The following is a 26,206-nucleotide window of genomic DNA, read 5'->3' on the forward strand; positions in this document are numbered from 1 at the left end:
CAGTGGGGGGGGTCAGTGGGGTGAGGGAGAGCCCATTCTCCTCGGGGAGGGGGGGTCAGTGGGGTGAGGGAAACACCATTCCCGGGGGGGGTGGGGGGTGTTTGTGTCAGTGGGGTGAGGGAGAGACCACTCTCCGCTGGGGGGGGGGGAAGGTCAGTGAGGTGAGGGAGAGACCATTCTCCCCTGGGGGGGAGCTGACCGTTGGGCTGGGGAAGGGGGGGCTGTCCGTGGGGCTGGGAGGGACCATTCCCCACGGGGGACGAGGGTGTCCATGGGGCACCTGGGCCTGACCCCATAGCCCAGCCCCACAGCCCCCCGCTGCCCCTCCAGGTGCCCAGTCCCCCCTGCCCGCCCCCCCCCCCCCAGGCAGTCACCCCCCAGCTACGGCTCTCAGGACCCCCCAGCCCCCCGCCCCCCCCCCAGGCTGTCACCCCCCCAGCCACATCTCTCAGGACCCCCCAGACCCCCAAAGCCGCTCCAGCCTCTCTGTACAGCCGTTTATTGCAGGCGGGGGGCTCTGCTCGAAGGGCGCAGGAGCTGGGGGGGGCCCCACACCCCGCCAGCACCCGGGGGTCCCAGCCCCACAGCCTGCCCCAGCAGCTGGGGGGGGGGCACAAGGCCTCACGCACCCCCTGGGGGGGCTGGCTGGGGCCGGGACCCCTGGCAGTGAGGCGGGGGTCCTGGCAGGGCATGGCAGGGCACACGAAGCGCAGGCAGGGCAGGGGGGGCTGGGGGGGGCACGGACGAAGCTGCTGCGGCCGGGGGGCGGTGGGTGCCCAGTGCCGGCTAACTGGTGCCCAGCGGGAAGGTGGGCGCATGGCGCTCGGGGCCGGGGGGGCGCGAAGCCAACGTGTCGCCGCTCTGGGGACAGACAAGGTCACGCGTGGGACCCCACGGGCACCGGGGCTGCCGGGGAGGGGGGGGGGATGCCCCGCGTACCCCCGCTGCCACCCTCCTCCTGCTCCCGTCCCGGCTCCTCCTCGTCACCCTCCGCTCCCTCGGGATCCTCCGGGATCTCCGACACCGTCAGGGATTTCAGGGCCTCGCCGCGCTCCTCCAGCCCGCCGGCGAAGGACACCTTCTGCCCGCCTGCGGGACACGAGGACAGGGGACACCCACACCACCCCCCCCCGGCGCCGGGGTGACCCCCTGGGACAGGGGGCTGCAGCGGGGGGTGGGCAGGCCGGGCCCCTTGTCCTTCCCGGCCCTCTGCCATCCTTGTCCCCATTGTCCCCAGCCCCCTGCCATACCTGCTGCTCCACCATCCTTGTCCCACACTTTCCCCAGCCCCCCACCACCCCTGGCCCCCTGCTGTCCCCAGCCCCCCGTCATCCTTGGCCCCTACCATGCCTGGCCCCCTGCCATCGTTGTCCCCCACTGTCCCTCACCCTACACCATCCTTGTTCCCCGCCATCCTTGTCCCCTGCCATCCCTGTCCCTCCACCATCCTTGTCACCTCCATCCCCGTCCCTCCACCATCCTTGTCCCCCACCACCCCTGGCCCCCCACCATCCTTGCCCCTAACCACCCCCATCCCCCCACCATCCTTGTCACCCACCATCCCCAGCCCCCCACCATCCCCAGCCCCTCACCATCCTTGTCACCTCCATCCCCATCCCTCCACCATCCTTGTCCCCCACCATCCCCATCCCCCCACCATCCTTGTCACTCCACATCCCCATCTCTACACCATCCCTGTCACCCACCATCCCCAGCCCCGCACCATCCCCAGCCCCTCACCATCCTTGTCACCTCCATCCCCATCCCCCCACCATCCTTGTCACCCACCATCCCCATCCCTCCACCATCCCTGTCCCCAGCCATCCCTGTCCCCTGCCACCCCTGTCCCCACCCCGTTACCTTTCCGCTTGTGCGCCTTGGGGCCGGCGGGGAAGAAGCTCCGCTCGGCTCTGCCCTGGCTCCCCGGGGCTTCTCGGCCGGGTGGCGATGAGGAGGGGGAGAGGAAGGCACCGGTGGCACCCCGGCACCACCAGAGCTGGCAGCCACCGGTCTGCTGAGCGGCCGGGGGTCTGGCTGGCCCCAGTGAGGGACGGGGATGCTGCCCAGTGGGGGGACATGGTGGCCCCCACAGGCCCTGCTCGGTCCCCGGGGAGAATGCAGCCGGCCTGTCCCCCCCCACAGCACCCACCCTGTCCCCAAGGGCTACAGGGGGTGGTGGCACCCATCGCTGCACCTCGGGGCTCCAGCAGCCCTGTCCCAGTCTTCTTGTGTCCCCCAGCTCTGGCAATCGGGTTCCCATGTCCCTTGGGCTCCAGCATCCTTATCCCCATGTCCCTTGGGCTCCAGCAGCACTGTCCCCATGTCCCCTAGACTCTGGCAGCCCCATCCCCATGTTGCCATGTCCCCCCAGGCTCCAGCAATCCTGTCCTCATGTCGTCCCCTGGACTCTGGCAGCCCCATCCCCATGTCCCCGTGTCCCCCAAGGCTCTGGCAGCCCTGTCCCCCTCACCAGTCTCGAGGGTGCTGTCGGGGTCGCAGGCGTGGGACAGCTCGTGCTCCCCGTCATCGGCCTCCCCGTCGGAGCTGTCCCCCCCCACCAGGCCACTCTCCAGGTGGGACTGCACGATGCGCTGCACCGCTGGGGAGGTACCAGCATCAGGACCCCACTCTGAGCACTGGGAGCACTGGGGTCTTGCCACAGAGCCACGTGGCACCAGGAGAAGTGTGGGGGGTCCCGGGTGCCCCCAGCCCACCCCACACAGCCCCCGTGCCTCAGTTTCCCCCTTCAGATGTGCCAGCTGGTACCTTTGAGCGAGGGCGGTGTGTAGGCACACGGGTTGGTCCTCTTTGGTTTCAGCAGGCAGCCCTCACCGGAGGCACGCTGCAGGGGAGAGCGGCATCGGGGCTGGGGTCCCGGCATCCCCCCACAGCCTCCGGGGAGCTGGGACCCCCCTGGGGAGGTGGGTGCTGTGACAGGGGTCTTGCAGTCGGGAGCCCGGGATGAGGATGCTGTGATGGGGGTCCTGCAATGGGGACCTAAGGCTGACCACCCCCCGCTGATGAGGACCCTGCCATGGACATGCAGCGCTGGGGACCCCGCTGTGGGGATGCAGCATTGGGGACCCCACCACGGGGATGCATTGTTGGAGACCCCGCCATGGGGATCCAGCACTGGGGACCCCACAGTGGGGATCCTGCCATGGGGATGCAACATTGGGGACCCCACAATGGGGACCCTGCCATGGAGATGCAGCATTGGGAACCCCCATGGTGGGGCCCTGCCATGGGGATGTAGCATTGGGGACCCCCATGGTGGGGACCCCACCATGGGGGGGTGTTGTTGGGGACCCTGCCGTGGGGATCCAGCACTGGGGACCTCATGATGGGGACCCTGTCATGGAGTTGCAGCACTGGGGACCCTACAATGGGGACCCCGCCACAGGGATGCAGCACTGGGGTCCTTATGATGGGGACCCCGCCATGGAGATGTAGCGTTGGGGACCCCACAATGGGGACCCCGCCACAGGGATGCAGCACTGGGGACCTCATGATGGGGACCCCGCCATGGAGTTGCAGCATTGGGGACCCCATGATGGGGACCCTGCCATGTGGATTGGTTCCTGGGGACCCCGCCACGGGGATCCAGTGCTGGGGACCCCACAATGAGGACCCTGCCATGGGGATCCATCCCTGGGGACTCCACCATGGGGATCCAGCATCGGGGACCCCACAGTGGGGATGTGGCGTTAGGGACCCTGGTGTGGTGTCCCCGTGATGGTCACGAGGTGGTTGGCACCACGGCCAAACCCCACAGCCTGGCTTGGCTCCATGTCCCCATCCCCGTCTCCATCCCCACGGTGCTGGCGCCGTGTGCCCGTGCCGGGCAGGAACCGATAAGCGCCAGGGCCAGGCTGGGATGGGGCGGCAGGCGCCCGGGCTGGGTCCCGATAACCCCCGGTGCCCCGGGAGCCACGGGACAGGGGAGTGGGGCTGCCCCGGGGGTCTCGGTGCCCACTCACCTGGTAGGGCAGGGACTCGTCCTCTGGGTCAGCAGCACCAGGGAGACAGGGGTGAGTGGGACGGGGCTGCCGGCACCCGGCAGAGCCCCCGGCAAGTCCCTGCCCACCCCAGCCCCCCACTCCAGGGGGTTACCCTGCCTGCCACAACATCCCCTTCCGCCACTGTGTCCCCTCCCTGCCACCCCATTCTTTATGTGACACCCTGTCCCCTCCCTGCCTCCATGTCCCATCCCAGACACCCCATAGCACAAGTGACACCGCATCCCAGTCTGCCACCATGTCCCATCCCGGGCATCCCATAGCACAAGTGACACCGCATCCCAGTCTGCCACCATGTCCCATCCCGGGCATCCCATAGCATAGGTGACACTGCAGACATCCCACAGCACAGGTGACACCACATCCCACCCTGAAATCATGTCCCCCCCGCTACCATGTCCCATCCCAGGCATCCCATAGCATAGGTGACACCGCATCCCACGCTGCCATCACGTCCCCTCCCTGCCACCATGTCCCATCCCAGGCATCCCATAGCACAGGTGACACTGCAGACATCCCATAGCACAGGTGACGCTGCAGACATCCCATAGCACAGGTGACACCACATGCCACCCTGAAACTATGTCCCCCCTGCTACAATGTCGCATCCCAGGCATCTCATAGCACAGGTGACACTGCATCCACCATGTCCCCCCCCCCCTACTATGTCCCATCCCAGACATCCCATAGCACAGGTGACACCACATCCACCATGTCCCCTCCCTGCCACCATGTCCCATCCCAGACATCCCACAGCATAGGTGACACCGCATCCCACCCGGCCACCATGTCCCATCCCATAGCATAGGTGACACGACAGACATCCCATAGCACAGGTGACACCACATCCCACCCTGCCACCACGTCCCATCCCAGACAACCCATCCCATGCTTGCCACCACATCCCATCCCTGCCACCACAGCCCATTGGTGACACCACGTCCCACCCCTGTCACCACCTCTCGCCCCTGGCCCAGACATCCCCTGCCACCACGTCCCTGTGTCCCATTCCCAGCCGGTGCCGGTCTCACCTGGGGAGGAATGCTCGGAGAGCTGGAAGAGCATGGCCGGCGTGGGCCTCCGCCGGCGGATCTGGGGCACAGCGGGGTGTCACCAGCTGGGGACACCAGGGGTCCCCCCGTCCCCTGCCATGCGCCCCAGGACGAGGCCCCCTGCACATGCCTGCACGTGTGTGAGCGTGTGTATGCGTGTGAGCGTGGGTGCGGGCAGGGAGCGTGTGGGGCCACATACCCCCCTGGCACGGGGGGAGCACCCAGCCCTGGCTGGGGCGGGTGTCCCCAGGGTGAGGGTCCCCACCAACCCAGTGCCACTGAAGGATGCAGTGCCCCGCAGAGGGGCCACAGTCCCGTCCCAGCATCCCTGTGATGTCCCCAGTGCCCCCAAACCCCATGAGACCCCCAGCTCCTGCCTGGCCCCTCTGTGAGGGGTCTGGGTCCAGCGTGTGCTGGGGACGTCCCCTTGGGCCAGGCACAACTGGCTGGGGGTGGCTGCACTGTCCCCTCCGTCCCATCCCTTCCCTCCTGCCCTCCTGTCCCATCCCTGTCCCTGTCCTCCGGCACTACTCTCCCTCTGCCGGACCGCAGCTCAACACAGGGACCTTGGAGCTCCCTCCTCCTGTCCCATCTCTCCCCTGTCCCATCCTGTGCCCCCCATCCAGTCCTGTCCCCACTGTCCCTCCCGTCCCATGCCCTGTCCCCCTCTGATCCCCCTTGTCCTGCTTTCCCAGTCCCATCCTGTCCCTCCTGTTCCCTCCATCCCCCATCCTGTCCCGTCCCATCCACCTTGTCCCATCCCATCCCTCCTGTCCCCTCTGTCCCTTCCATCCCATGCCTTGTCCCCTCCAATCCCCCTTGTCCTACTCTCCCAGTCCCATTCCCTCCCTCCTGTCCCCTCTGTCCCCCATCCTGTCCCCTCTCATCCCCCTTGTCCAGCTCTCCCAGTTCCACCCCATCCCTCCTATCCCACTCTGTCCCCATCCCGTCCCATCTGTCCCCATCCCTCCCGCAGGACCCAGCTCACATCAGCACCCTTGGGGGTCTCCCATCTCTCCCGCTCATGCCGGGGGTCCCTTGTCACAGCCCTGGGTGACAGGGGACCCCCAGCATGACCCCGGACCCTGACGGCCACCCTCACCATCTCAACGGCGCGGGGGTCCAGCTGGCTGGGGGGGGGCTGGCACCGAGAACTGGATCTTCTTGCGGTCCTTGGGGTCCATGGCCTCGACCGAGTGTCACCGCCACTGCCGGAGGGGGGTCTCTGCCGCCGGTGCCCACCGCGCGGAGTTTGGTGGCAACCGGGGCTCGGTACGGCGAGGACTGAACGCGGCGGGAGGTGGGGAAGGCAGAGCCGGTGAGGAGGAGGAGGAGGAGGAGGAGGAAGGAGAGGGAGGGAGGACACATCTCCTACCAGGCGCTGAATTATTCATCCCCCGGGGCAGGGGGGCTGAGGCCGGTAATGAGCCCTTGAGGAGCCCCCCCAGGGGGTTCAGCCAAGCCGTGGGGGGCCCTTAACCCCTTCCCTGCCAGGGGGGGTGTCCTCTGGCTGCCAGGGCCGGTTGGGATGGGACGGGAACGGGGGCCTCCACCGGAGTCCCCATCCCTCGTGCCTCAGTTTCCCCGCAGAGCCGTGGGCTGGGCGGGCAGGGGCACGGCCACTCGTCCTCAGGGGGGTCGTGGGAAAAGCCCCCCCTGGCTGCTCCGTGCCACATGGGGGGACAGCACGGACGGGATCTCCCGGGGGATACAGCCAGGGGACATCCCCAGGGACACAGGACCACCAAAACACCCCATCCAGGTGCCAGGGCTCCAGCTCCAGCCGGGGGTGCTGGGGGCAGGGGGCTGTGCCCCCCCCTCCGGCTGTGCCTGGCTGCCCCAGCTCTGCCCCAGCTCTTGGTGGTTTTCCCGGTGGAAAATTCCACCAAACCCAAAGTTTGCCCCCGGAGCAGTAGGGGCTCGGGGCCCCCAGGCACAGCCTCATCCCGGGCACGGCTCAGCACCGGTGCTGCACGTGTCAGGCTGTGCCACGGTCCTGCCGGGAGGGACACCGGACTGAGGGCATCTCTCCTGGCCCACCGGTGGGTCCCCGTGCAGGGGGACAGTGGGGTCACCAGCAGCCAGAGTCACGGGGTGGCCTGGCGAGGTGACAGAGCCTGGGCGGTGGCATTGGCGTGGAGGAAGCCACTTGTGGGGAGGGAGAAGGAAGGGGGAGCCGGGAGCTGGCTCCGGCCCCCGGATCTCCCGGTGCTCCAACGGCTGCGGGTGGCCGCGGGCCAGCAGCCGCCGCTCCAGCAAAATATTTACCCGAGTGGCACCGTGCCATGGACCAGCCTCCCGCCCGCCGGGCCCCACGCGGCAGAGACGGCAAAGCCCGGCTCTGCGTGGCAAAGCGTGGTTCTGCATGGCAAAGCGTGGCAAACCATAGCTCTGTGTGTCAAAGCAAAACGTGGTTTCTGCATGGCAAGGCTCGGCTCTGCATGGCAAAGCTGGGCTCTGTGTGGCAAAGCATGGTTCTGCATGGCAGAGCCGGGCTCTGCATGGCAAAGCGTGGTTCTGCATGGCAAAGATCGGCTCTGCATGGCAAAGCGTGGCAAACCATAGCTCTGTGTGGCAAAGCTCAGCTCCGTGCAGCAAAATGTGGTTCTGCATGGCAAAGCTGGGCTCTGTGTGGCAAAGCTTGGCTCTGCACAGCAAAGCATGGCTCTGCATGGCAAAGATCGGCTCTGCACGGCAAAGTGTGGCAAACCATAGCTCTGTGTGGCAAAGCTGGGCGCTGTGTGGCAAAGCTCAGCTCTGCACGGCAAAGCGTGGTTCTGCATGGCAAAGCCCGGCTCTGAGTGGCCAAGCGTGCCCAAGCCAGGCTCTGCGAGGCTGACCTTGGCCTTGTGGCACAGCACAGCCCCAGGTGGCAGTGCCCACCGAGTGTGGGGACAGCCCGCGGATGGGCACCCACAGAGCCCATGTCCCTGTGGAAGGGGCTGGGGGGTTGAGCCGGGGGGACAGAGTGAGGGGTCCCTGGGTCACCCTGCGCCAAGGCTGGCCCTGTGCCGGGGGGCCCTGAGCATCGTCCCCATCCCCGTTCCCGTGTGGGACCGGAGTCATTATGGCAACAGGTTCCCAGGCTCCTTCCCGCTGCCGTTCCCGCTCCTCCCGCCCACGAAGACACCGTGTGAGGGGGTGGCCGGGCCCCCTCCCTGCGCTGCAACAGCACCCGCAGCCCCCTGGGATCAGCACGCACCGCCCCCGCCTGCACCCACGCAGCCTGCACCCACGGGTGGCACATGCGGCTTGGTGCAGGGGGGGACCGCACCAGGCCTGGCACCCGGCGCTGCTGGGGAGAGGGCACAGTGCCTGAGCCCCCTTCATCCCACTGGGGCTGGGAACACATGAGCCACACGCAGCCCCACTCCTCGATGGGTCAGCCCCATAGTGGCACCGTGGGCACCCAGGCTGTGCTGTGGTGGGCAAGGACTGTGCCGTACCCGTGCCGTGCCATACCATGCCATGCCGTGCCCATCCCCGTGCCGTGAGGCGGGGGCTGCAGCTCCGTGCAGCAGCAAATCCTCCCGCAGAGAAAGTAAAAATAGCAGCAGGTTCAGGGAAGCGGCGCTCGCCCGCCTCGCCCCCTGCCAGCGGGCACCGGCGAGGAGCGGGAGCCATCGTCCGCCGGCGGAGCAACGGCGGTGGGGGGCTGGACATGGCGGGGGCAGGGGGCTGTGGGGCTGGGGCGTCGTGGGGAGAGGGTGCCATGGGGGTGGGGAGCCATGGAGATTGGGCGCCATGGGGATGGAGTGTCATGGGGATGGGGTGCCATGGGGATGGGGTGTCATGGGGATGGGGTGCCGTGGGGATGGGGTGCCGTGGGGATGGGGTGCCATGGGGATGAAATGCCATGGGGATGGGGTGTCATGGGGATGGGTGCCGTGGGGATGGGATGCCGTGGGATGGGGTGCCATGGGGATGGGGTGCCATGGGGATGAAATGCCATGGGGATGGGGTGTCATGGGGATGGGGTGCCATGGGGATGGGATGCCATGGGGATGGGGTGCCGTGGGGATGGGGTGCCGTGGGGATGGGGTGCTTTGGGATGGGGTGCCATGGCGGGGGACGTGGTGCCATGGGGACAGGATGCCATGGGAATGGTGTGCCATGGGGATGGGGTGCCGTGGGGATGGGGTGCCATGGGGATGGGGTGTCATGGGGATGGGGTGCCGTGGGGATGGGGTGTCATGGGGATGGGGTGCCATGGGGATGGGATGCCATGGGGATGGGGTGCCGTGGGGATGGGGTGCTTTGGGATGGGGTGCCATGGCGGGGGACGTGGTGCCATGGGGACAGGATGCCATGGGAATGGTGTGCCATGGGGATGGGGTGTCATGGGGATGGGGTGCCATGGGGATGGGGTGCCGTGGGGATGGGGTGCTTTGGGATGGGGTGCCATGGCAGGGGACGTGGTGCCATGGGGACAGGATGCCATGGGAATGGTGTGCCATGGGGATGGGGTGTCATGGGGATGGGGTGCCATGGGGATGGGGTGTCATGGGGATGGGGTGCCGTGGGGATGGGGTGTCATGGGGATGGGGTGCCATGGCGGGGGACATGGTGCCACGGGGACAGGATGCCATGGGAATGGTGTGCCGTGGGGATGGGGTGCCATGGGGACGGGGAGCCGTGGGGATGGGTGCCATAGGAACAGGGCACTGTGGGGACAAGAGGACATGGGAACGCCTATTGCCCGGTCCAAAAGGTAAGTGTCGGGGGGCGGGGCCTGGGCGGGGGCGGGGCCAGGGCGGGGGCGGGGGGTGTCCGTGGGTGCCGAGCCCCCCCCCAGCGCCCCTCACCCTGGTTCCCCCCCCCCGGACTCCTGGGTGCCCTGTGCGAGGGGGTGCCCGAGCCCCCCCACTCCCGGACCCACCGTGGGTGCAGCCCCCCGGGCACAGCCCCCCCGCCCCGAGCTCCAGCGGGGGCGGCCGAGTGGGGGCCGGTGCCCCCCCCCCGGGCGCGGGGGAGGTGCCAGGAGTGGGAACACGCGTGGGAGCCCGCGGGGGCGGGGGCTTTAACCCCTTCCCTGCTGGGAGCCCCCCCCCAGTGACAAGCCCGTGGCGCTGCAGAGGGGAAGGGGCCCTGGGGGTGCCCCCCTCCCCAAATGGGACTGCATGGGGGCGGCTGAGGACCTGCCCCCCCCCTCCGTGGCACCCCACTGTCCCGCTGCCAATGTCACTGCCCGGGGGGGGGGGGAGGGGGGGCGGGGACCTCTCCGTGCGATGGGGAAACGATATGGGCAGCGGAGGGGGCTGCAATTCCGTGTCCTCGGCGTGACGGGGGCTCCAACCCCAGCGCGAGGGGGGGGGGAGGGGGGCTGCAACCCTGTATCCCTGGAAAGGGGGGGCTCCAATTCCTTATCCCTGGAAAAGGGGGGCTCCAACCCCATATTGTAGGAAGGAGGGGGGCTGCAACACTGTGTCCCTGGAAGGGGGGGGACTACAACCCTATATCGTGGGAAAGTGGGGTGCTACACCCTCATGTCGTGGGAAAGCAGGGGGCTACAGCCCCACATCTCTGGAAAAGGGGGTCTCCAACTCCGTGTCATTGGAAAGGGGGGTCTTCAACCCTGTGTCCCTGGCAAGGGGGGCTCCAACCCCATATCGCTGGAAATGGGGGGGTTCCAACTCCATATCCCTGGCAATGGGGGGGCTCCAACCCTGGTGTGTGGAAGGAATGCGTCCCCCTACCCCTGTGGGCCCGGGCGCTTTGACCCCACACCCCGGCAGGACGGGGGGGCTGCTGTCCCCAGCAGGATGAGGGGACCCATCCCTACCCCCAGCAGGGTGGGCAGGGGGCTGTGCCCCCCCTGTCCCCCCTGGGCTGGGCCTGGTGCCGGTGCCCTCGCCAGCCCGGCCGTGCCTGTGGGTGCTGCGGCACGCTGCCGGCAGCTGCCACCCCCAGTGCGGCTGGCACGGCGGGGCACGGCGCTGGCACGGCCACCCCGGTGTTGGCACAACCAGGCCTGGGCATGGGCTCAAGGGCTTTGGCACCGGGTGGCCAGAGAGAAGCCGCGGCTGGAGCCGTCCTGGTTGGCAGCCACTGGCCACCAGCCCACGCCAAGCCACATGCCCATGCCCCGGGATGCTCCTGGCCAGGGTGGGACCAGGGTGGGCATCCCACCCGGACAGGGCATGAACCGGGGGGGGGGCGGGGGGGCTGTGTGCATGGAGCCCAGTGCTGAGGTCTCCCTGCTACCCCCAGGAGGGTCTGATGGGTTAAAACCAGGGGGTGGGGGGGGGGGGGGGTGGGGACACGGGAGGGTCCAAGCCTGGAGTTCCTGAGGAGGCAGCGGGTGCAGGGGAGAGGCAGCTCAGGGGTGTCCCCATGCCGGGGGACAGCCGTGCCTCAGTTTACCCACCTGTAGCACGTACCCTCCCCAGTCGCCCCCTTCCCCAGGGGGGTGTGACCCCAGGGGACCCAACAGCCCATCCCGGTGCCCTGCCAGGGGGGGCTGCAGCTGGGGGGCCGCCAGCCCTGCTCCCCCCACCCCGTCCCCATCCATAAGACCCTCCTGGGGAGGGGGCCCGGAAGATGCCCGACCGCCAGCACAGACCAGTTTGCTGCCTCTGTTCCCAGAAGAAAGAATAAAGTTAAAACATCTGTTAATTTATAAACCAATTTAACCATGACTGGTTAATAAATAGCTACCAGCTGCCAACCCCACCCGGGCGAGGGGCTCGGGAAGCCAGGGATGTGCAGCCACCCGGGCTTGCCCAAGCTCCCTGCAGCCCCCCCACCCTACTCACCTCCCACCCCAGTGGCAGTGTCACTTGTGCCCAGGGGGGGTCCCCAGGGGATTCAGATGCCCAGAGGGTCGGGGTTTGGTGGGGAGAGCCTGGTGCCCGTGGGGAGGGGGGCACAGCCACAGCACCTGGCATGGGGGTCCCAGTAAAGGGGCTGTGGGGTGCAAATCTATAGGGGAGGGACATGCGTGTGAGTGTGGCCTGGCTGGGGATGGTGCCCCGGTGGGGGGCTCTGCTCGTGCGGGGGGGTGGGTATGTGGGGACACGGGTCCCTGCAGGTGGGGGCTGTCCTGTTTGGGTGGGTGGTGGGGCGATGGGAACAGGGGAGGGGGGCGCCTGGGGGTTACACGCATGTGTATGTGCACAGGTGTGTGCGTGCACGTGCCAAGGCTCTATGTGTGTGTGCATGTGCCGTGGCTGCGCATGTGTGTGCGCACGGGTGGGTGGGTGTGTGCGCATGTGTGTCTGTATGTGCCAGGATATACGTGTGTGTGTGTGTGTGCATGCATGTGTGTGCCAAGGATGTGCATGTGTGTGCGTGCATATGTGTGTCTATGCATGTGTGTGCCCAAGAGTGTGTGCATGTTTATGTGTGTGCCAGGGACATGCATGTGTGTGCATATGTGTGTGTGCAGGAGTATATGTGCATGCACATATGTGCCAGGGATACGGACGTGTGCGCACCCCTATGCGTATGCACGTGTGCATGCACGTGTGTGTGCAGGAATGGATGTGTGCTTGCATGTATGTGCCGGGGATGTGCATGTGTGTGCACAGGAGTGTGTGTGTGTGCATGCATGTGTGTGTGTGCACACGCACAGGAGCGTGCAGGGTGCATGTGCACATGTGTGCACAGACCCCACATGTGTCCCCACCCCAGTGGGGCCAGGGGGACTCCCAGTCTCTCCTTGGGGAGCTGCTGTCCCCATAGGGCCGGGGGCCGGTGACACATCCCTTGGCCTGTGCCGCGCGCCACGTGGAGCATCTTCACTGCACATGGATGCAGGACAGATGCGGCTGGAAAAGGGCCTGACCCTGGCGTTGCGGCGAAACCAGGGATGGCTGCGGCGAGGGAGCTGGATGGTGGGGTCCCCACTCCTGCACCCCCAAACCCTGCTCCCAGCCCCTCTGTCCCCTCTCCCCCTCGGTGGCCGGAGGGTGCAGCAAGGTCGCAGTGCTGGGCACGAGCCCCTTCCCGGCCGCGCGCCCCGACACGTGTCGCAATAGTAATGTAATTTGTACGTTAACAATGGGCAGCTTGAGGTTTATATTTAATTACAACGTTTGCACCAACCTGAACTCACCCTTATTCATCAATAATGCATGGGTTTGTGTTTATCGCTGCTTAATTAATCTGTGCTTACGACAATTAAAGGCTTGCAAAATCCCCAAAGGTGGCGGCGGGGAGCGGCTGCGCGGTGCTGGCGTGGTGGTGGTGCCAACATGGTCGTGGTGCTGGCGTGGTGGCAGTGCTGGCGTGGCGGCAGTGGCCGGCAGGAGCTGGAGCAGCTGCAGAGCGGGGTGATCCCCTCCTCAGTCCCCGCATCCTTGGGGGCCTTCTCATGCCAGTCACCCCCCCGGGCGAGGGGAGAGCCCCCAGGCGCAGGGTGCTGCTGTGGGGAGCACCCTGCACCCCCTCCCCAGCAGGACCCCGCTCCCTGCCTCAGTTTCCCCAGGAGGAGACAACCGGGGCTACCGCAGCCACCGGGCTCGGAACCACCACGGACCCCCAGGCACCAACCTGGCACCCCCAAACCACCCGCATCCCTCCTCCCTGTTGCCCATTTTCTTCATTTTCCCTTTTCCCTGCCCCCTCCCACGTGCCAGGGCTGGGGGTGCAGGTGCCCCCCGAGCCGGGCAGCGTGGCCAGGCCGTGCCGTGCCAGCTCTGTGCCTTTAAACGCGGCACGGCGCGGCTGTCCCGGATCAGCCGGAGCGCCTATTAAAATTTTATGCGAAGTGTAAATGGGCCAGGTCTCCAGCTTCCCGCTCCCTCCGAATGATTTATTACTCGCAAATACCACAGAACTAATTAGTATAGTAATTAATTAATACGAATTTGCATATTTGCATGTGCAATTAGTGCAGTGGAGTGATTACTCTGAAAATGAGAAGTTGGGCTTGTCAGATGGTAGTGTGAACTGGAGTGGAAAAGCCTCGTGCAAATGAACCTGGGCGGCGGCGGCGGCGGGCACGCGGCGGCACGCGGCGACACCGGCCCCACGCCGTGCCACGCCGGGAGGGTGCGAGGCCCCACGCGTGGTGGTGGTGGTGGGGCTCAGCCCCGGGGACCCCCCAACCCCAGCCTGGCCCTGGGCCCCCGCCATGGGGACCGCTCCATCCCTCGGCCATCTCCATGGCGACTCACTGTGCCAGGCGCATCGCCATGGCAACAGGCCGGGCCACGCAGCCTCGCCATGGTGACTGTCGTCATCGGCGCCCTGTCGCCATGGAGACTCCCCCCCCCCCCAAATCCATTCCCTGCCGGGCCCCCCCTCCCCAGCCCTCCATGGCACAGGGTGTTGGCATCGGGGTGCTGCTCCCCAGGCTGGCGGTCCCCAAAGCCACCCAGGATGCAGGACGGGGGTCCCCGAGGTCCCCAGGGGTGGGAGGCCACCAGCACTCCGACATGGAGGCAAGGGTCCCAGGGGTCCCCCCAGCACCCTGTAACAGGCTGGAAGAGCCAAGCCCCACGATGGCAACACCAGGCTGGATCCGCTCCTAAGGGCTGGTGGCCCGAGCCCCCCCACATGATGGGAGTCTGGCACCCCCCACTCCCCAGGCCTGAATCAGCCCTTCACCAGCGTCCCCAGTGCCACTCCGGTCCCCCCTCACCCGCAGCCCCTGTGCCACCCATCCTGCTGAGGCCTGACACCACTCGGTGCATTTCTGGGAGGGCCACTGGCCACCTCTCCCCACCTCTGGGGGGGCAGCGCAGAGGGGTGGGGGGCGATGGGGGGTGCACGTGGCAGCGGACAGTCCCCGCCACTGCCCCCACCACACATCCCCTCGCCATCACGCCCTGCCGGCTCCCTGAAATGGGCCCAAGCGGACGCCATCTGCCGCGGGGGGGCCGGGGGCCATTGCCAACAGCGCTCGTTCATCCGCACCGTGCCCATGCCGGTGGCACCGCCGGCTCCGTGCTGGCCCCCTGTGCCCCTTGTGCCCCCCGCTTTGACCCAGCCAGGGCAGCCACGGGGAGGGGGGGGGGGGGGGATGCTGTGGCCGCAGGGGTTCTCCTGTCTGCTCCTGTGGCCTTGTGACATCACAGTCCAGCGGCTGCAATGTCACAGCACGTTGTGACCTCACCAGAGCAGCCCTATGACCTCAGCAGCAGCCAGCCGGTGGTCCCGGGCTGGGGTCCCCCTCTCCCAGCCTCACCACTGTCCCCAGGGGGCATCTGACCCCACCGGGGGCAGACCCAGCACCCACGGGTTGACAAAGGAGCACGGAGGGGTGGGACATGTGTTCCCTGGGGCCACCAGCCCCCCCCACCCCGGGACCCCTGTCCCCATCCCCGCACACAGCCACTGCTCCGGCAGTTTCCCGCTGGCCAATTCCCAGGGTGTCGTTTCCCTGATTAACAGCCTGTGTCTTAAAAACCGCTGCCAGGTCCTGTGTATGGCAGTGCCGGGGGCAGGGTGGGGGCGGGCAGGTGGGGGTCCGGCTGCCCCAGGGGCAGGATCCAGCCGGGGAGGGGGTGAAGCAGCCACCCCCAGTGACGGGGGCTTCGCTGGGCACCAGCACCATAGCCCCCCAGCAGGCACAGCATCTCCCTGGCTTTCCTGAGCAAAAGAAGAGGGGGGTCGCTAAAAGCCCCCCTGATCCCAGCTGAGTCAGGGCCGACCCTTTTTCTCCCTCTGTGCCTCAGTTTCCCTCCACCATCATCTTTCTCCTCCCAGGCTCCCCAGCCCACCCATGACCCCACAGTCCCCATTGCAGGGACCTTTAGAGACACGAGGACGGGCAGGGCACTGATACCCCCATCCCCACCCCTCGGAGACCCCCACCCACAGATGGGGCCCTGCTCACCCGGTGACTGGAAGATGCCCAGGGATGGGTCCCACGAGGGAGAGCTGCACCGAGGGACTGGGCCCGGGGCCACTTCATCCCCGAAGGCAGCAGGGACAGGGATGGGGACAGGGATGCGCTCCTGCCGCTCTCCTCCCCTCGCTGACATTCCCCGGCGGTGGCTCCGTTAGCGCATCCATCTCTTCCCAGCCTTCACCTCCCAGAAATATTGCAGCGCGGAGCCGACTCCATCTGGCAGCACGGCCCCCGCCTCCCCCCCGCCACCGCTCACGGGGGGACGCTGAGCCGGCTCCTCTGCTCCAGCCCAGACGCCTCAGCCCCCCACCAAGGGGGGACGGGGACCCCACTGGTGAGGTGGCCAGCTCGGATGCCCCCCATCCCATGGCGGGGTGCGATGCCATGGCCTCGCCGAGGCAGCCGGCTGCGGTGCCGTGCGATGACCCCACGCTGGCAATGCCGCAGCTGGCTGAGCCCCGGCAAACTCACCCCGTGCGGGACCCCCGGGAGCCAGCCCAGGCCCAGGTGGCTCCCAGCCGGGTCCCAGCACCACCCAGCACCCGGCTCCAAGCCCCGGCTCTGCCAGTGCCAACCCACTGCCGTGCCCCCACTGTGTCCCTCTGGATGCCACATGTCCCCAGCACCCACCTCCAGGACAAAGCTGCCACTGCTCCAGGCAGGATCCCCATTGCCATCCGCCACCTTCCTGCTAGACGGAGGGGAAGGGACACGGAGGAGGAATTTTTGCAGGAGGAAAGAGCTTCATGCACCAGCCAAAGGCCCTGCTGTGCCCGCCGGGCAGCGAGACCCCCAGGGACCCGGCTGGCGTGGCCAGGGACCGCAGTCAGCAGTGCTGGAAAAGCCAATCCCTGCACATGAGGACCAGGATGGGGACCAGAGCCCTGGGGTCACTGGGCCCAGCTCCCCCAGCCCTGACCTCCTGTGACAGCAGAACCCCCCCACACACACTCCCTGCACCCAAAGCACCAGCCCCCATCCCTTGCCCCTGCTCCCCCCGCTGTGCCCGGTCCTGCCTTCGCTCCAACCTCCCCGCTCCTGCCACCCAGGGTAGCCCCGCTTCCCCAGGGGCCAGATTCTGCTCACGCAGCCCCTGCGCCATGATGCTGGGAGCCCCACTCACCACCCTGGATGCACCCCCCTTGCCCCCAAAGGCACCCGGGGACCAGGATGGTGCTGCCCCTGCCCCACTCTGCCCTGTGCCATCACCAGCCATGGCAGAGGGGACAGCGGGGGGACACGGGGATCCCTGCTCCTGCCTGCACTGTGGGCCATGTCCCGGCACAGGCCGGCCAAGGGCCCCCGGCACCGCCCCGGCACAATGCAGCGGTTTGGGTTTTCATCTCCCTGCTCCCCTTTCATCTCCTCTCCCCGTTTCATGTCTCCACTTTCTTCTCCCTCCAAGCGCTGTGCATGCTGATGAGGCTCATGCCTGCGCCCACCCTTGCCGCTCGCCGGCTGCTAATTAGGCTGTAACGGATGCACTGGGCCAGGGGCTTATGGCTTCCCCCTGTCCCCATCCCTGTCCCCATCCCTGTCCCCACACGGGCCAGCCTGCCCGCTCACACCGTGGCATCTTCTCGGCTTTGGGCAGCCCCGGTGCCCGCGGGGGTCCCCCATGGGCTGCCACCCCAGTGCCAGGAGCTGCCTGCTTCACTGCCCAGAGGCAGGGGGTGCAGCCAGGCTGGAGGGGGGTCGTGTCCCCCACCGAGGGTGGGTGGTCCCCTGGCCTGGGAACCGAGGGCGACGCCGTGGGGACTTACCCAGAGCTGGCAGGCACGGGCAGCGCTGGTGTGCCGCGGGCACCGGGTGAAGGTGTGCTCCCCAGGCACGGTGATGCCCGCCTGGCACCAGCCTGCAAAATGAAGATGGCAGCAACAGCGGGAGCTGAATGGTGCTGCGGGGATGGAACGGCTGCGCTGTGCCAGAAGGCTGCCCGGGAATCGGTGCCCCGGCACAGCACCGGCACCGGCACGGCTGGGGTGGGCCCTGCCTCCCCGCGGGCCAGCTCCAGCCCAGGTGCCATCTGCTCGGCCGCAGCCGTGAGTGACAGTCGGAGGGTTCGGCAGCGTGGGGGGGGGACGCTCGCTGCCGGTGGAGGCCCCTCTGTCACGTGCCAGCCCCGACACCTGCACCGGGGGAGCGGGTGCCGCCGCCGCCGCTGGCACAGCCCCGGCGGCCAGGCACGGCCAGCCCTTTGTCTGCACGTGGGCACAGCCCCGGCCACTGCTGCCACCGTGTCCCCGCCATGCCCACGCTGTGGCCGTGCCACCCTTGCCCGTGGCACATGGCCAGCACGTGCCGGTGTGTAGCACCCTGCACCCACTGCCCCCACCCCTCGAGCCAGGCAGGTCCCGGCCCCCCCGAGCTTGCGGGGACCGAGGCGATCCAGGACACGGGGACATGCTGTGGCTCAGCCCTGATGGCTGCAGGGCACTGGGTGCTGGGCTCCTGGGGACACAACACACCCGTTACGGGCTCACTGCTGCTGCCCGCTGCCACCGGTGCACAGGCACGAGGGGAACGGCAGCAGCGATGTCTGGCCGTGGGGGGGACGGATTGGGAGTCTGGGGGGTGTCGGGGTGCTGCCAGGCCGGGGCACAGGGCTATGGCAAGTGAGGAGGTGCCCAGCAGACAAAGGCCTCGCTGGTGGCACCGCGGCATGGCCGGGCCTCCTCCACCGCCACCGTGGGACCCGCACCCACAGAGGGGCTCGGACCCCATGTGTGTCAGGGAGGGCTCACGCGTGCATGTGTGTGCAAGTGTGTGCGTGTGTCTGTGTGCACATGTAGGAGTGTGCCGATGGCTGGCTGTGTCTGTGCACACCCGGCTGTGCCGTGGGGCTGCAAGGAGAGGCTGGCGCGGCTGCGTGGCCGAGGGGGTGCCAGCGGGGGCCATGGGGTGGTGGGCAGCCGGAGGGGCCATGTGCCACCCATGTGGGGACCCATGGCCCTGCAGTCACTGGCCCTGTCCAAACCCACACCTGCAGCCCCCTGCCCACACTGGTGCGGCCAAACCAGGCACGGCCGCCACCACCGCCTCCCCCAGGCCCTACCCAACCACAGCCCCCAGCCCACACCAGGCCCTCAGCACCGCAACCATCCCCACTCGGCTGGTGATTGAGGGTGGGGACGGACCTGGGCGAGCCGCCGCAGTCTTTTGCGGCGAGCCGCAGATGCCAGCTCCCGGCGAGGGTCCCCACGGTGTCTCCCCCCTCGCCCCAGTGCCCACCGGCCGCCCCCGACACGCTTGGCCCAGCCGGGATGGCCGGTCTCCCCCGTCGCCCTGCCGCTGGCTCCATTGTTCAGCCCGGCCCCGCCATCGCCTGCATCTCGCCCGGTTCCCATTTTGCGGCGTGTAGGCAGAGCTGTAGATTTGGAAAAAGGTTGGGGTTTTTTTTTTTTTTTTTTGGTTTTTTTTTTTGAGTACAGAGTGACAGATGGCGAGTCCTCCTTCCCCAGAGAGACAAATCTCCCTGAATGCAAGCGCATGTCAATCATTAGCTCTCATGTGATAGCTCTCGCGCATGACGTGCCAACCATATGGCACTGGCAGCAGAGCTGGTACCCCCTTTGCTGGGTAGAGATGCCACTCTCGCCTCCTTTTGGATAGAGGACTGCAGGAGGCTGGAGCACCTCAAGGAGCCGCGTCCCGCTCCCAGAAGATGCTGGGAACAATGAAATAAGAATTCCTGCGGTCCGCCCGAAGGTGAGTTATGTAAGAAGTGGAGGGCTGGGAGGGCAGCGGAGGAAACTTGAATGGAGAAAAGGCAACTTCCATGTTGATTTTGTTTCTCCGCCACGTCTCGCCCTTTCCCCCCCCAAACCTACCCCCCCCCCGTCTTTCGTTCTCCCCCGGCCCTCGGTTCTCCCGCTCGCCACCGGCCCCGCCGATGGGGATTTCCCCCCCTGCCCCGGAGCGCCCCCCCCCTCCCCTCCCCGGGGGAGTGCGGGGGTGTTGGGGTTCCGGCCCCCCCTGCCCCCCCCCCCGCGCCTGGGCGCGCCCGGGGCGGCGCGGTCCCGTCGGGACGGAGCGGGCAGCGGCGGCCGAGTGGCATCAACGAAATCGGCGCGGAGCCGCCGCGCCGCCGCCCCCGGGGGCCCCGACCCGGCGGAGCCGCCTCCCCGCTCCCCCGCGGCGCCCCCGGCCCCCGCCCCGGGCGGTGCCCCCCGCCCCGGCCCCGCCGCCCCGGCCGGTCCCGGGGGCGCCCCCGGCCGCGCCGCCGCCCGCGCCCCCCGCGCTCCCCCGGGGGGGGGCCCGGCCGCGACCGCCCCCGCCGCCCCCTGCCGCGCCGCCGTTTGATGCCGCCGCATTTCACGGGCCGCGCTCCGGCGGCCGGAGGGAGCCCCGGGGCCGGGGGGGGCGCCGGGCGGGTCTGACCGGCCCGGAGGGGGTACGGGGGCGGGGGGGATGGGGGGGGGGGGGCGGCAGCGCCTCGGCCCTCCGGCCCCGGGACGGCGGTGGCGAAGCCGCGGCCGGGGCCGTTCCGCGCCCGCGGAGGGGAAAAGTTGGAGGCGTCGAAGAGGGGCCGGCGGCACCGGGCCCGGCCCGCGGGGCACCGGGGCGGGGGGGGATGGGGGGGGCATCAGCCGGGCCGGGGGCGGGGGCCCGTCGCGGCGGGCGCGGGTGACCGGGAGCGGGGCGCGGGCGGCGGCGGCGGGGAGCCCGGGGGGGGGGCGGGGGGCGTCGTCGACGGGGGGTGCTCGCCGCGCCCCGGGGGAGCCCCGATGTCCCCGGGGGCGGGCGGCCGGGGCGGGGGGCGGCGGCGGGCGTCCCCGCGCCCAATTCGTTTTCGCCGGTCCCGGCACGGCGGAGCCGCTCCGGGGGAGCGCGGGGCGGGGCGGGGGGGCGGCGGGGGGGCGGCGGGGCCGCCGGTAACCCTGGCTCTTTGCCCCCCGCTGCAGCCACCATGCTGACGCGCCTTTTCAGCGAGCCCAGCCTGGTCCCCGAGGTGCCGAAATTCGCCGGCTGGGCCGAGGAGTGCGAGGAGGATGCCCGCAGCGAGAAGGAGGAGCGGGCGGGGAAGGGCTGCGCCCTCCCGGAGGAGCCGCCCGAGGGCTCGCTGGGGGAGAGCAAGGAGGAAGGGGAGCTAGGCGGGGACGAGGAGGAGGAGGAGGAGGAGGAGGAAGGCTTGGAGGAGGCGGAGGGCGAGCGGCCCAAGAAGCGCGGCCCCAAGAAGCGCAAGATGACCAAGGCGCGGCTGGAGCGCTCCAAGCTGCGGCGGCAGAAGGCGAACGCCCGGGAGCGCAACCGCATGCACGACCTGAACGCGGCCCTGGACAACCTGCGCAAGGTGGTGCCCTGCTACTCCAAAACCCAAAAGCTCTCCAAAATCGAGACCCTTCGCCTGGCCAAGAACTACATCTGGGCTCTCTCCGAGATCCTGCGCTCGGGCAAACGGCCCGACCTGGTTTCCTACGTGCAGACTCTGTGCAAGGGGCTGTCGCAGCCCACCACCAACCTGGTGGCCGGTTGCCTGCAGCTCAATTCGCGCAATTTCCTCACGGAGCAAGGGCAGGAGGGCGGCCGTTTCCACGGGCCCAACGCCTCCTTCGCCGTGCACCCCTACCCCTACCCCTGCTCGCGGCTGGCCGCGGCGCAGTGCCCGCCCGCCGCCGGCCCCGGGTCCCACGGGCTGAGGACACACAGCTACTGCGCCTCCGCCTACGAGAGCCTCTACGGCAACGCGTCCCCCGACTACAACAGCTCGGAGTACGACGGGGGGCTCAGCCCCCCGCTCTGCATCAACGGCAACTTCTCCCTCAAGCAGGACTCTTCTTCCCCCGACCACGAGAAAAGCTATCACTACTCTATGCACTACTCGGCGCTGCCCGGCTCCCGGCCCGCCGGCCACAACCTGGTCTTCGGTTCGACGGGGATGCGCGGGGGGGTCCACTCCGAGAACATCTTCCCCTACGACATGCACCTCCCGCACGAGCGGGGCCCCATGTACGAGGAGCTCAACGCCTTCTTCCACAACTGACCCCCCCCAGCCCCCCAGCCCTTCTCCCCCCAGCCCCCCCCCCCTCCTCCACCGCCCGACCGCCCCAGCCCCGAGGAGGGTGTGTGTGTGTGTGGGGAAACCGGCCCCCGGGGCTCCGCCGTGGGCTTTGGTGCAATATGGGGACCCGGCCCCGGCGGCGGGTCCCCGCGCCCCGTGGGGACAAAGTGCTTTTTTGGGAGGATTTCCCCTTTTCCTTAAATGATTATTTATTATTTGACTAGTTAAATTATTCTTATTACTATTATTACTATTATTATTATTATTACCATTATTATTATCATTATTATTATTACTATTATTATTATCATTATTATTATTTCCCCGAGGGGGGAATGCGCCAAGCGCGGCCCCCGCACCGCCAGCCCCCCGCAGAGCCGCCCCCAGAGCCCAGCCCGGCCCGCTGGATCGAACCGCTTCGTTTTCTTTTTAATTCGTTTTCATTTCATTTTTTGGGGGAAAAAAAAATTTTTTTTTTCCTTTCCCCACCCCCCTCCCCTTCCCCATTTTGGGCCGTTTCTCCCCTCCACCGCCGTGACCCCGTACCCTCCTTACCCCCCACCCCCCCCGGCATTGGACACCCGCTGCCCCGGCCCGTGGGAGCGAGAGGAGCCCGCGTTGATGCGCGGAGCGCAACTTTCCGAAGCAATAAAGAGGCGAAGGGAGGAACCCACATTTCTATCTATGCAAGCAGGCCCGGCCCGGCGGACGCTCAGAGATGCACTTTGCTTTGGGGGGGCCCCGGCCCCGCTCCCAGCCCCGGGAGCTCCTCTCGCAGCGCGTGTGTCAGGACGTTTTTTACCTGTTTTAAAAAACTTGAAACGGAAAAAAAGAAAAAAAAAAAAGAAAAAAAAAAGGGGAAAAAAAGAGAAGAAAAAAAAGCAAAAAAAAAAAGGGGGAAAAATTAATTAAAAAAAAAAAAAGAATAAATCCCCAACCCCGCGGAGAAGCCGCGGTTTTCCCCAGCTGGAGGAGCCGGGGCCGGGCGCGGCAGGGCAGCCCGCAGCTATGCAAGCGGGGCTCCGGGGGGGGGCTGGCGGGGCTGCGCCCCCTCCGAGGCGCCGGGGCCCGGCCCGGGTGTCTTCACCCCGGTTTGCCGCATTCCCTTGGTCGGGAGACGCCGGAAAGCCGAGAAAACGCTTTTTTTTTTTTTTTTTCTTCTTTTTTTTTTTTTTTTCCTTTGGAACCTGCCCGCACCACCTTCAAGAAACCAGCATTTTTAGAGACCAGGGAGGAGGAGGATGATTTCTGAGAAATGTTTTCAAAACGAAAAAAAAAAAAAAAAGTTTTGCAAAAAAACAAAACAAAACAAAAAACCTGGAAAAACAAAAAAAAAAAAGAAAAAGAAAAAAAAAACCACAAACCGTTGTAGCAAAGGGGACCCGCCTGTCCGACACCAGAAGTGCTTTCGTGTTTCTGTTCCGTTTCATTTCGATTAATAAATATTTATGGCCAACGATATGCAAGAGCCCCCCACCCCCCCGCGCCGGGAGCCGCTCCCCGCTCCCCCGCTTCCCCGGGCCCCGCCGCCGCGGACACCGCTTGGCGGCGGCGGAGCGGGGGGGCGCGGGGCCGGGGGGCCCGGCGATACTGCATGCACCGGCCCCCCCCCGGGGCGCCCCCCCCCCCGGCCCCGCTGGACGCTCGCAGCCCGGTCCCGGCCCCGCCAGGACTCGTCGGCCGTGACGAGCCGCCGCCGGTGCGATTCGCGGCGAACCTGTAATTACCGAGCGTCCTTCGACGGCGATTAATAAATATTCAATGTTGACTCCGCCGCCTTCGCCGCTTTCCTTCCGCCCCGGGGCACCGGGGGCACCGGGCTGACCCCCCGCCCGCGGCACCTCTCGGCGGTGCCGGTGCCGCCGCCGCTCCCACCGCCCGTGTGCGCGGCCCGCGGTGGGGCGGCGCTGATATAACGCGGCTCTGCCCCACGGGTGTCCCCCCCGGGACCGGGGAGGCGGCGTCCCCCCCCGGCGCCAATAAAGGCACCGGGATCCGGAGCGGCGGCCCAGGTCGGTCCCGGCCCCGCCGTCACGGGAGAGCGGCGGCGGGGACACCGCTCCGGTCCCCCGGGAGCGGTAGCTCAGAGGCTGGTGCCCGGAGCTGGCACCGGGCCGCGGTGCCGGTGGCCAAGGCCGGGTTCTTCGGTGGCGGCCCCGGTAACCGGTCGGCTCCCGGCGTGGCGTCCGGTGCCCGTGACGGCTCCTCGGTGCCGGTGCCCGATGGAGTGCCGGTGCCCGTCGGAGCCCCGGCGCGGTGCCCGGTCCCGGTGCCTGTGCTCGGGCCCATCGGAGCCCCGGCGCGGTGCCCGGTGCCGGTGCGAGGTGGAGCCCCGGCGCGGCGCCAGTGCCGGTGCTCGGTGCCCGGTGCCCGGTGCCGGTGCCCGGTGCAGACCCGGCGCCGTGCCCGGTGCCGGTGCCCGGTGCGGAGCTGTCCGCTGCAGCGGTGCTGAACGGGCGCCCGGGCCCCGCCGCCTCCCCAGGCGAACGGTAACCGGTCTCTTTACCGCCCGCGCCACCGGGGCTCATCACCACCCGACGGCCCAGGACCCCGGGTCAAGGACTGAGCTCCCGGTGGTGCGGTGCCGCTCCCCACGGCCACGCGGGTCGCCGGTTCCCCGCGGGAGGTGGCGTTCGCCGGGGCAGCGCCGGGGCTGAGGGAACGGAGCCCCCGGTTTGCTCCTGGGAGAGGTCGCGGAGATCCGCGCCTCGCAGCCCCGCGGCCTTCGGGGGGAATGTGCGCAGGTCTGGGGTCGGGCCGGGACGTGGCCCCCGCCCGGCTGGGCCCGGGGCCGGCGCCGCCGGGGCTGGAAACGGGGAGCGGCTCCAGCGCGGCCCCGACGTGCCGGGCCCGGCGGGGGAAGGGGGCGGCGAGGAGCCGGGCCCGGCGGGGGAGCGGTGCCGCGCCACGACCCGCCGAGCCGCTGCGGCGGAGCACGGCCCCCGAGGCTCCCCCGAGCCCCCCCGGCCGGTGCCCTGTGCCCGCTGCTCCCCGCAGAGGAGCGAAGCCTCTTCCGACGGCTGCGGCCCGAGCGTCCTCCCGGGAAGGACCTCGTTTCTCCGGGGAAGAAGCCCCGGGGCCGCTCCGGGGGGGGGGGCCCGGGCCGGGGCTCCGGGGCCCGGTCGGGGCCGGTGCGCGGCCGTTCGGCCGTCACCCGCAACCGGCGGCACCGGGGCCGCGGCCCGGAGATGCGGCGGCGAAGGGCCAATGCCCCGGCGGAGGGGAGGGGGCCGCGGGGGACCGGGGGGCTGCGGGGGGGCCGCCGACATCTGCTCCCGGGAAGGGGCCGGGGCCGGCTGTGCAGGGGGGGCCGGCCCCGGTGGTGGGGCTGCCGTTAACGTTCAATTCCCGGGATTTTTGTTTCCCCGGCCCCGCCGAAGCGAGGGGATACGGGAACCCGCCCGGCTGCTCCAGTACCGACCGGCCCCGCAATGCGGCCCCGCATTCGGTGCACAGCCCCGGTGCAAAGCTCCGGTGGACGGTTTTGGTGCCCGGTGCTCCCGGTGCACGGCTTCGTTGCAAAGCTCCGGTGCACGGCTCCGGTAGCAAGCTCCGGTGGCATGGCCCTCTGCAGAGCTCCGGTGCACTGGCGAGGTGCAGGGCCCCGGTACCAGGCTCCGCTGTCCGGTCCCGATGCCCAGCCGGCCCGCACCGCGGCCCCGGTTGCTCCCGGGGAGGGAGGCGGGAGGTCGGGATCTGCCGCCGCCACCCGCCGAGCTCTGCCAGGGTTTTGCGTGATCATGGTGGGCTCAAAGTCACGTCGGGGAGGGTTGGAGGGTTGGGGGAGCGGGGGGGATGTTACCGGGGACCCCGTCACCGCCGGGGGGACAGGAGCAGGGCCAGCACCGGGGGCACGCCGCGGTGGCGGCTCGCCCGGACTCAGCCCCACTATATGAAGGCAGGATGAGATTAGGGGGGGGGTCTCCCCCCCCTCCCCTCCCCACAACCCCCGGTGCCCCCGGCCCGGCCCGGCCCGGCCCCTCTCCCGGCCCCTCTCCCGGCCCGGCGGAGCGCGGCGGGGGCGCGGGGCCAGCGCCAGCTCCGGGTCGCCGCTGCCACCGGCGAGTGCCAGCCGGGGGGGGGGGAGGAGGAGTCATTGCTTCAGTTTAAATTTCATGGCATCTGTTCATTATTATACAGTGCGGATTTTTATATGGACAGCTAAATTAAAGACAGATTTCTGCCAAAATTGCAGATACCATAAAAAACGGAGGCTCCCGGCGCTGGGCGCTCGCCGCGCTGCGGAGGCGGCCCCGTTACTGCCACCGGGGCCAGGCGGCCCCGCTGTGGGGGCTGGGGGGTGCCCAGGGGTCGTGGCTGTGGCCCCCGGTTTAGG

At 68.3% G+C, this 26,206-nt stretch overlaps 2 protein-coding genes across 2 annotated transcripts; one reads left to right on the plus strand and one right to left on the minus strand.

The window, feature by feature from the left end:
• Positions 1-744: 744 nt before the first annotated feature.
• Positions 745-6,621, minus strand: PPP1R1B (protein phosphatase 1 regulatory inhibitor subunit 1B). Its single transcript, XM_037411641.1, is given in 8 exon segments — positions 745-1,089; positions 1,861-1,929; positions 2,471-2,599; positions 2,767-2,842; positions 3,981-4,003; positions 5,051-5,111; positions 6,174-6,209; positions 6,211-6,621. Coding segments are annotated over 8 exon segments (651 nt in total). The 5' UTR covers positions 6,256-6,621; the 3' UTR covers positions 745-877.
• A 12,806-nt stretch (positions 6,622-19,427) lies between these two features.
• Positions 19,428-22,751, plus strand: NEUROD2 (neuronal differentiation 2). Its single transcript, XM_037410872.1, has 2 exons — positions 19,428-19,577; positions 20,774-22,751. Exon 2 carries the CDS (start codon positions 20,779-20,781, stop codon positions 21,850-21,852), a length of 1,074 nt encoding a protein of 357 aa, XP_037266769.1. The 5' UTR covers positions 19,428-19,577; positions 20,774-20,778; the 3' UTR covers positions 21,853-22,751.
• Positions 22,752-26,206: the final 3,455 nt, after the last annotated feature.

The sequence above is a fragment of the Falco rusticolus genome, chromosome 18 (assembly GCF_015220075.1).
Source record: "Falco rusticolus isolate bFalRus1 chromosome 18, bFalRus1.pri, whole genome shotgun sequence".
Taxonomy (NCBI): domain Eukaryota; kingdom Metazoa; phylum Chordata; class Aves; order Falconiformes; family Falconidae; genus Falco; species Falco rusticolus.